Raw genomic sequence first — 10,348 nt, forward strand, 5'->3', positions numbered from 1 at the left:
GCGGCAGGCACGGAGGGAGCATGTGTCAGTTCAGTCGACAGTCACAGACAAAGCATTGGTCCTCCAGCTCCTCTCCCACAGGTGATCAGTTGGCTACAAAAGGGAAAATACGACATGAAATAAACACATATACAGTGAAACACACCTGACAGAGACAGGTAATGAAGCAGGACCGTTGTGTAAGTCACACTGCTCGCTCCGTCTCCTAGGTAACACAAATTTAGCTAGCTGCCGTTAGTAGTTAGCCGGTAGTTAATTAGCGTAGTTAACCTGCTACTGCAATTTAGCTAGCTGAGTTAACGTTGGCTAGCTTAGTTTTTATTTATTTATTTATTTAAGCTTGCAGTGTTTAGTTAAAATAAAAATAGCGTATATACAGAAATGTAACGTTACACATTAACAGGATATTGTAGAAAACAGTTAACGTTAAGACTTTTTTGAATGGAATTCTATTGCTAGGCAACAGCTAGCGTCCATGTTAACTTTATGGCTGCAACACGAAATACTCTAGGATGGAAAATGATGGTAACGTTAACATTATTAATTATCGATCAAAAAAATAAATACATTCCTCCCATAGTAAACTCACGTGGAGCTCCACTGAATTAACATGAGCGGGCGATGAAGCAGGACTTCCGTGTAAGTAACACTGCTCGCTCCGTCTCCTAGGTAACACAAATTTAGCTAACTGCCGTTAGTAGTTAGCCGGTAGTTAATTAGCTGAGTTAGCCTGCTCCTGCAATTTAGCTAGCTGAGTTAACGTTGGCTAGCCTAGTTTTTATTTATTTATATATTTATTTAAGCTAGTGGTGTTTAGTTAAAATAGAAATAGCAAATATACAGAAATGTAACGTTACATATTAACAGGATATTAAAGAAAACAGTTAACGTTAGACTTTTTTTAATGGAATTCTATTGCTAGGCAACAGCTAGCGTCCATGTTAACTTCGTGCCTGCAACACGAAATACTCTAGGATGGATAATGATGGTAACGTTAAAATAATTAATTATCGATTAAAATAATAAATACATTCCTCCCATAGTAAAGTAACGTTAGCCGACAAAGGGGAGATAATATACATACAATATAATATATAATGCACATTTTATCTCATATTTTTCACTTTGCAACTCAAATTCGTGATTTTTTGTTTGAAATCTCATATTTATAAGTTATATTTTGGCAAAACGAAATGTCGTGACTTATTTAGAGGTACCTGGAATTTAATATATTACAAACAAGCTTAATGGGCCAAAACGTGAAGACTTTTGATGTTAATATGATGTTAATATCACAGAAATGTTTATGGCTTATACCTCTAAATGACAAAAAAAGGTATTGCACATCAAATCTGTGCAAGTGATTTACCTGTGTGTGTGTGTGTGTCTCTGGAGGTGTGAGTGTGTGTGTGTGTGTGTGTGTGTCTGGAGGCGTGTGTTTGCATCCCTGTCGCTGGAGCGCAGCGGGGCGCGGCTCCGACTGGAGAAGGTGTGCGCACTGATTTCTGGGAAGTTCAACAATGTCGGCGCGTCTCAAATACTCCATACTCCAAAAACACACAGGAGATATCAGTAGGACAGGACTGTAGGGGTGATCATAAACCTGGAGGATTTTTTTTTTTTATTTGGGTGACTTGTCTCGGACTGCTGTGACAAAATGGTGAGTATGTTGCTATAGTTTCATCCATTCACTTGTTGGCAACAGATGTTATAAACACTCAGGTCCACTGTTGTGTGTTCACTGATTACCTTTGTCAAACAAGCAAATAAAAACTAGACCTTCAGGCGTGGTTATTTAACTTTTTTCTTTCTGCAAATCACTTCGGTAGGCTACTTCCTTGATCAAAGGTCATGTAAATGATACTGATTCAAGATCCTGATATGTACAGCAGAACCATTTGTTAGATATATCACATTTTAAAAAAAATTAAATTAGCTCAAAGTGAAAAGCTTGGAGAGGAAAGGATGGACATGTGTCTGACGGCCAAACTCATGCAATTCTCCAAGCGCTTGTTTCATTTGCAGAAGTTTAAATGTGCTTTTAACAAAATCCTTAATACGTCTCTGGGATTTCACTCGACATAATCCTATAGTTTTTAAGTATTTGAAGCCAAATCCTTCTTCTTATAGCAGCCGTGTTATATTTGCACTCCTGTCCTTTCCTCCACATGTCCTGTCGTATCTTGTTGCAAGCAGAAGCAGTGCGGCTGCACCTTAGGGCGAAGAGCTCTCGTTAATTGCTCTTGCACAACACTCAAAGGTGATATCGATGTGTTATCTACTTCCCCGTTGCTCTTCATTCACATTTAAAGTTGTGAAATGTAATTGCTGCTACGGTGGAACCCTCACATATGTGTGGTTTCACTTTAGATGCAGGAGGCTCTAACTTTAGATTGTGCTAGCGCTATTACTGTGTGTGTGTGTGTATGCGTGTGTGTGTGTGTGTGTGTTTGCACATGCAGGTGTCTCAGTGAGTGTGTGTGAGCTTCTTTGTGAGCCACTCACTGTGCAATTAATAATCTACTCCTACATACCTGGACACTTATCTTCTTCTTTTTCGTGCAATAACTTTATCCATCACTTAAGTGCAATAATTTAATCTTACTGCTCATTTCTGTCATATACACTCATAGATATTTTATCATATACATTTCCTCTACATTTAATTTATCTCATTTAATTTTCTGTGAGTTTTGTTTAACCTGTGTTCTTACATCTACCTCATATATATTTGACTAAGAGTTTATCATTATTTATTTATTTAACTAAGAGTTTATTTGTCATACTATACTGTATTTTTTATACCTCCCTTGTGTTTTTGTAAGCTGCTGGAAACTCAATTTGCTTGCAGGAGTTCATCCCAAAGGATCAATAAAGAGAAGTCTAAGTCTTAACCACAGTTCACACATATCTAATCCTCGTTACATGAGATGCTCCTCCTGTTTGATCATTCCATCCTTAACACAACAAGACGAAAATGCCTGAACTTTCCACAAGTCAGTGTTTTCTTCTCTTTCTACCCTCTCCAGATGCGCTTCCTGTTGCTGTTCAGTCGGCAGGGGAAGCTGCGACTGCAGAAATGGTTCACACCGGTAACAGACCGGGAGAAGAAGAAGGTGATCCGGGACATGATGATGTTAGTGTTGGCCCGTCAACCACGTTCATGCAACTTCCTCCATTGGAGGGACCTCAAGATTGTTTACAAGAGGTGCTTACAAGAGACACAGCTGCTTTTCATTTGTGCATTAGTTCACTATAGGCAGTTATATGTTATAACATCTGTGAAATAATCACATCATATCACGGCCTGGCCATATAAAAGTCACGTTCGCAATAAAAAAGGGCCTCCTGGGTTGGCTGCCTGCACATATCAAGGCGGTTGTGGAACGTAGTCTATACTAGTATTCACCTAAGTTACAAAAGAACACAAAGAAACAAACCGATCAATGCAGCGGTAGACCAGCAACTCTTGTGTTTCTCTGAGTTAAAATTACTGTTCTTGTTAATGGAGTCTGGTGGCTTTGAAGAGAACGTAGACAACAGGCTCATTTTTGCGTTGGAAAGGGCAGTTTGATGGCAAGGTAATGTTTTTTCCTCAGACGTGGATTGATGCTGAATTGTGCAAAAGAATTAGACGTCGTAGCCGTTGTATGTGGTTGCTGTACGGCAGCCATGAATGAATCACATCGATTGATTTGAATCACCCATTTCATAAAAAACAAACTGTTTTTTTGTCATGAATAGTCCTTTCCTGGCAGGTAAAGACTTGGGTGTTGAGCAGAAACCACTGTAATGATTAACTTGTGTGTCCTCTTTGCTCATGCTTTATAAATACACACAGTAAACAGACACTCCCGTTCTCAACAAAGAGTTAACGAGACCTGGACAGAGTAAAGGTCCAGTTAAACACACAGAGCGTGACCTAGCTCGGACGACACTTTGATAGTGATGGCACAGCAACATTTTTATCCCTATAAGGTTTATCACAACAACCTTGTAATAAAGTAGAGTTAGTGACAAAATAACAGGAACACCTCAAAGGCTTTTGCAATACCATTTATTATTGAAACACTGGAATTAAACTTAGTTTTTGATTTGTTTGCAAAGTGTTTCTGTTGACCATCCCCACATGTATGTGCATACTGTCTATGCAGGGATATCCAATCACATTCAATCCAAGGACTTCCATATAGGCAGTCATATAAACTAGTAATGCACTGATTCATTTGGCAGATTAATGCCATTTGAACATCAGCTATTGAGTTGTAATTACCAAGTAGCTGCACACAATAAACTTATTTAAAGAAAGTACAGAATAAAGCAAAGATCTTTAGTCAAGAGCAAAAATACAACACCTAAAATATACCATTAAAATATGAAAAAGATGCTAAACTAGCTTACAGGGCTCAAGAAACGATTGTATACGCGTCCCAAGCCTCCACTCCTACTCCCGATATATAAAACATTTATCATATTTGACGTTTGGCATGGTTGTTGGAAAAACAATGCTGCGAGTAACAGCCTTCAACTGAAAACAGACTACACAGAGACAATGCAGACATAACAGTGTTAAATACATGTTCATTAATATTCAGCAATGTCCTGTCTCATTTGTTAGTATTGGTAAATTGTTGTATTTGACCAAAAGCCAAAACAACAACATGATATCGGCCACTGCTACAAACCCACGTTCTCCTCAGAGTGCTGTCAAATGTTCCATAGTTTCTTCACGTCACTGTGGAGGCCGTTGCTGCAACATCTGACCTTCATCCTTTTGTAAATGCAGGTATGCCAGCCTGTACTTCTGCGCTGGTATGGACACCCAGGACAATGAGCTGCTGACGCTTGAAGTGCTGCACAGATACGTGGAGTTGTTGGATAAGTACTTTGGCAACGTAAGTAGAGCCGAATGTTGTGGCACAAGCAGAAGTCAATGAAGTACATCCCAGTAGGAGCTTTATACTCCACCACTCATCCAAGAAGTTTCATCACTTGATCAGTTTGATGCTGAAATAACAAACATATTACAAACCTAGAAGTTTTGCTGTTGTCTCTAAGTATCAGATCACTCTTTTACAGCCGTGCCACGGTAACAGAGACATATATATATACACATGACAGTAAATACATACAGAAGTTATCATTGTATGCTGCAGCATTAAGGTTTCCCTTCATTCTAAATTTACAGCTGCGACAACCGTGAAAAAGGAAATTAACAGAAAACAAGGAGGCTACCATCAGTTTTATCAATACTAGTAAAACAATGTACAGGTGTAAGGTTAAACAGCATGAACTACAGGGACTATTGTTGCATTACACTGCAGGCATACAGCAAAATCCATTTCCTTGTCACTGTGCCCTTTACCAGTATGTCTCCCCCTGGTGTCCAGAAGGTGCCTCTGCACCAGAAACACTTCACGTCCATCCTGTTTGCTTTGATTACAAAACAAAGCCACAAAAACTCAATAATTAAACTGAAAATTGTGGGAAGAGGAAGATGGATGAAAGGATAGATATGAAAAAGGGGCTGTTCATAGTTATCTAAACGATATTGTTATGTCTGTATTCTTTATAATATTCTTTTAAGGCCTGCTCATCCCTAGTAGTGCAGCAGAAAAGCTGATTATCATCGTCTCTCATGGGTGAAATTACCTTCTGTACCATTGATTAAGGAGCTGCACTTCATCTCCACTCTAATAGATGGTGTTTTATTCTGTCTCAGGTGTGTGAGTTGGACATCATTTTCAACTTTGAGAAGGCGTACTTCATCCTGGACGAATTCCTGATGGGAGGAGAAGTTCTAGAAACATCCAAATTGGCTGTGAGCGTATCTATGGAGGAGGCTGACACACTCCAGGAGGTACATTTAAGGTTTAACACTCACGGGTGAATGTAGATCTGTTCACTCATCACTCATTTTGAATGTATATCTGCTCTTGTCACAGACGATGGAGGAGTACATGAGCAAACCTGCCTACTGAGCCAAGAGAAGACGAGGGGGTCTCACATTTCAAAGACCTTCAGGAAAAAGGTTTATTACTCCTCGACATTTTTAATTTAGTGACTAATTATGACTCATTTGCCACCATTCTGTGGTCATTAAGCAACTACAGTCATGTTTATTAAGAATCACGTTTGGATCTTTAAGTGCCTTTTAAAGCCTCATATTTATTAATCTTCGGGTGGACGACAGGAGATATGACTGAAAATATCATTCCAGATATTAATGTTTTTTTTTATAATCTAGTGTGATATATGTCAGACACGTGCGATGGTGAGTAAATGAAGAAACACTTCACAGTAAGGAAAAAATAAAGTCAATGCTTTATTAACCTCAGGTATGTCACATATGACCACATTTAAGAAAGATGTACCAAAAAGAAATACACAAGTGAATCTAAGGGATCCAACACTGATTTTGGTTGTGTGTGTGTCTGTGTCTGTGTCTGTGTGTGTGTGTGTGTGTGTGTGTGTGTCTGTGTGTGTGTGTGCATTGTAAGGCTGGTGAGTCACATGTACTGGTTGTTGAGAAACAAACTCTTTTAAAAAAACAAAAGCATCAAATGAATGTGTGAACCCTCATATTTCTGCTAATAAATATGAACTTTTGTAAACCCACAGAAGAACTAAAGTTGACTGCATGTTTTTATTCTTCAAAATACTTTATTTTTAACCCTCTCCCTTCACCAAAACAATATATTTTTATATGTATATATATATATATATGTATATCTGTAGCCTTCTTTATATTCCTTGGGCAGTTTTGGCGTCACTCTCTTCAGTTTCTGGGTTCAGGTAGCTCAGCAATTTCATCACCGCCTCGTTATCAAAGCCTTGCATCTGCGTTTCGCCGCCCCTCTCGTCATCCTCAGACTGTCTCTTTTCATTTGGGCTTTTATCTGAGCCCATTTGATCAAAATAAGCCTGTATCGCCTGTTCAAAAGAGCCCGTCATGCTCTGTCCAACATCATCCCGCTTTTGGCTCGCCTTGTTGTTTCTGTGCACAGGGTTCTGATACTGTGCCAGCATCTGAGCTGCTAAATACGCTGCCAGTTCATCCTCATCCAGGGTGTCGTCATAGTCGTCCTTTAATGTGCTGGGAAGGCGCCGTTGCGTGGGAGCGGAATCCCCCGAACGCCCCGGGAGCTGAGTGTGAAGTCGTGACGGCAAGCTTTTGTACTGTTTGTGCTTCCTGACGGGTGCCGGATCCTCCGCGCCTCCTAACCCCAGGATGTTAAGTATCTCTTCCGTCCTCAGCTCCTCTGGGGTCTTTTGTCTGTCAGGAAAGCGTCTGTTGTAGAATTTAGCTTCAGGAATCTTGTGCGTCTTCTTCGAAGATATCTGAGAGAACGTGTTTTCTGCTCTGGCTAATTCCTTGCTCTTTCGTGACTTGTCCTGGTTCGTCGTTTCTCCCGTTTTGAGCATGTCCACCAGGTCTTCAGGGGGGATCTGGTATTTTTGGGAGATCTGAATGAGCTGGTAGATGGCCCGTGGATCTATGTTATCTCTGCCCTGTGCCTGAGACACCCTCCTTTCTGCCCGCTGTTTCTCCTCTTCCTCGATCTCTCGTTTCTGCTCTTCTGTTTTCTCCAGCACTTTCAGGAGGTAATAGTCGACCAGGTTAGCAACGTCATCTTGATCTTTTGACCTCTTGACTGGGTAGCTTTCATCACCTTCCTCTTCATCATCCTCATCAGCTTCTTCGTTATTGTCGTCGACATAATCAAGCCCTCGGTCAGCCTCATGCTTGTCCTCCTCCTCCTCCACCTCTTCCTGTTCTTGTAGCGGACCCCAGTCTGCGAGATCCCCGCCTACGTCATCGTATGCCACATTCCTCACATTGAACATATCGTCTTCCTCACCGTCCTCCTCCCCCATGTCATCCATCTCATCTTGGCGTTTATGCATGCTCATCTTTTCCAGTTCGTCGAACACAGACTGCAGAGTTGCAAGGTTCTGAGGCGTGTACTTCTCCTCCACGTTCTCGTTGGTGCGTTTGAAGGGTCTCTCGTGCTCCAGATCCGGTTCCCCCTCATCCTCTCCCTCATCCCCCTCACCCTCTTCCTCATCCTCGAACATGAGCGGCAGCTTCTTGTGAGCCTTGATGCTGTGTTGCTTCTGCTGCACCCTGGGATACAAGTCGTCTTTTACGCCTGCTCCTTCGACACTGGGGCGAAGTGACGCGGGCTTGGAGGCCTTTTCCGTCTGCTGGAGAGTGCTGAGCACAGCCTTGAGCAGCTCTTCGCTCTTATCCTCCCTTCCCTCCTCCTCCTCCTCCTCTTCCTCCCCCTCCTCATCTTGGCTCTGCATAGGGTTAGAAGCCAATCTCAGCATGGTACGCAGCTTCTCAGCATCATCCATGTGGCCGTCGTCGTACCCTGTAGCGACAGGGGCGTGCTGCTGGGGGTCCGTGCCAGTTCTTTGACGGAGGCTCTCGATGTACTCCAAAGCTTTGAGCATGTCGGCATTAGGAGCCTGGAGGACGTCTCCTCTCTGGAAGTCTGATTCACTTCCTCGCAGTCTGTGCTCTCTGAGAGAAGCCCCGTGAACGCCAGAGGAACTGAGGAAGAGGGGGATTAAGAGGAGGTTGGCAAAACAGAGGAGGAGAGGTTTGCCTGTGTCGGAGGTCTTGGGGAGTGACGGCATGTTGAAGCCTGCAGAGGGAAGACAAAGAGACACATGTCAGCACTGACCTTTACACATTAAGCTAACAGGTTTGCAACTGTTACCACTCTGGCATTTCTTAAATGCCTTCTGCTCTTATCACTGTACATGTCCGGTCTGATGATAGCATCACAGACCACAAAGACATTTGTATTGATTTGAAGGCCGGGGGAAATGCGATCGGTGGCTTTTTCTCTGATATAAACCAGGTCAACTACCTCAAGTGAATGTCTGAACGGCCTGACAAAACCCTCCTTTCCTCATTCAGTAAAATATGCTTAATTTCAGTTTAACTTGAACCATACTGGCCTTTTTAAATCCTAATTATTTTTGTTTTGTTAATGTTTTATGCAGCTCTTTACAGTTTGCATCGAAGCAAAAATTACAGATGCAGCAGCAGCATAAAAAAAAGAAGATTGCTGAGAAGCAACTGGTGGTCCTTGCATTTAATAATACAATAATAACAGTAAGAAGTAAGGGCTATATATCACTGGCTCATCAGTGTTTGCATCGCCTCCGTTTCCCTGCCTGTTGCAGGTGTCGGAGGATCATCCTGCTGCCTGCCTGTCTGTTTGCCAGCAGCAGTGTAATAGCAGCGGCATTCAGCTCCCGTGCAAATCTCATTAGTCGTCAAATTGCTGCTCTCCGCGAGTCACTGCCCCGTTGTCAAGGTAACCCGGTAAGGCTGATGTCCCCATGAAACATTTCCTTTCAACCGCAAAAAAATCTTTAAACTCCCAATTATAACCTGTTTTTTTTTTTTTTTTCAAGCTTTAACTCAAATTGAACATTGTTCTGTTGGAACAAATCGCCCTCCGCTGCGAAGATTTCGGGCTTATATGCAAATGCGTGCAGCATGCATTAAATGCTATTAACGTACATGCATGCATAATGAAGAATAACTTTATATTTATATATATTTAATACTTTTTTAAAACAGGAGGCAAATAAGAACGATGCACAACACGTCAGAAGCAGCGACGCACAAGCGAATGCTGTCATTTTCGTCTGTTTACTTTTCCCTTCGTTTCCCGGACCCTGAATTTAAATTGCAAAACTTTACTTTAACGTTATTGATTTCACATGTGACGGAAAAGTAGCAAGTACAAGATGCGAAACGTTTCTGCATAATCTGAAGCGAAACGCGAACAAAGGAAGCAGCGCGGCGCGACGCGACCTCTTCGCCTCAGCATCAGGTTGGCGAACAGCAGCGGTAACAGCAGCTCGCCCAAGTAACTAAAAAAAAATACCCTTTGTATTCACACCAAACATCCTCAGAGTCGCGTCAGGTGGCTCATGCATGAACAACAACCCAGTCTTACCTTTTGTATTTACTTTCTATCGAAGGTCGTGAGTGAACTGAGCATCTCTGTCTCGCAGTGTGAGTCTGGTTTCAGCACCGCGGACAGCTCCTCATGCTATTAGAGCAACCACCTGACTCGTGCGTCAGAGGAGATACGCAACACACACGCACGCACACGCACGCACATACACACACACACACACACACACACACACACACACACACAAACACATACACACACGTACTGGCGCTCGCAGTTCATTCGAGTCAGCCAAAACAAAACTGCTTCTCTCTTTTGAATAGGAACTGAAACTAGTTCTGACCCAGTACATCTCAGGAGCTGCATAATGGCTTTTGTCGCAGCTTATGATGCAATGAACA

At 42.0% G+C, this 10,348-nt stretch overlaps 2 protein-coding genes across 3 annotated transcripts; one reads left to right on the plus strand and one right to left on the minus strand.

Annotated features, from left to right (window-relative positions):
- Positions 1 to 1,519: 1,519 nt before the first annotated feature.
- Positions 1,520 to 6,719, plus strand: ap1s3a (adaptor related protein complex 1 subunit sigma 3a). 2 transcript variants are annotated; one of them, XM_083914592.1, is made up of 5 exons: positions 1,520 to 1,660; positions 3,030 to 3,208; positions 4,787 to 4,895; positions 5,723 to 5,860; positions 5,946 to 6,713. In XM_083914592.1, exons 1-5 carry the CDS (start codon positions 1,658 to 1,660, stop codon positions 5,979 to 5,981), a joined length of 465 nt encoding a protein of 154 aa, XP_083770718.1. In that variant the 5' UTR covers positions 1,520 to 1,657; the 3' UTR covers positions 5,982 to 6,713. The 2 variants fall into 2 exon arrangements, with proteins under 2 accessions (XP_083770718.1, XP_083770719.1); XM_083914593.1 differs by lacking the exon at positions 1,520 to 1,660 and adding an exon at positions 2,234 to 2,260 and having other exon boundaries at positions 5,946 to 6,719.
- Positions 6,720 to 6,727: 8 nt separating this feature from the next.
- On the minus strand, positions 6,728 to 8,646 carry scg2a (secretogranin II a; the record flags this gene model as incomplete). Its single annotated transcript, XM_083914586.1, has 1 exon — positions 6,728 to 8,646. One exon carries the CDS (start codon positions 8,644 to 8,646, stop codon positions 6,745 to 6,747), a length of 1,902 nt encoding a protein of 633 aa, XP_083770712.1. The 3' UTR covers positions 6,728 to 6,744.
- Positions 8,647 to 10,348: the final 1,702 nt, after the last annotated feature.

This window comes from Echiichthys vipera (assembly GCF_963691815.1).
Source record: "Echiichthys vipera genome assembly, chromosome: 5".
NCBI classification, from domain to species: domain Eukaryota; kingdom Metazoa; phylum Chordata; class Actinopteri; order Perciformes; family Trachinidae; genus Echiichthys; species Echiichthys vipera.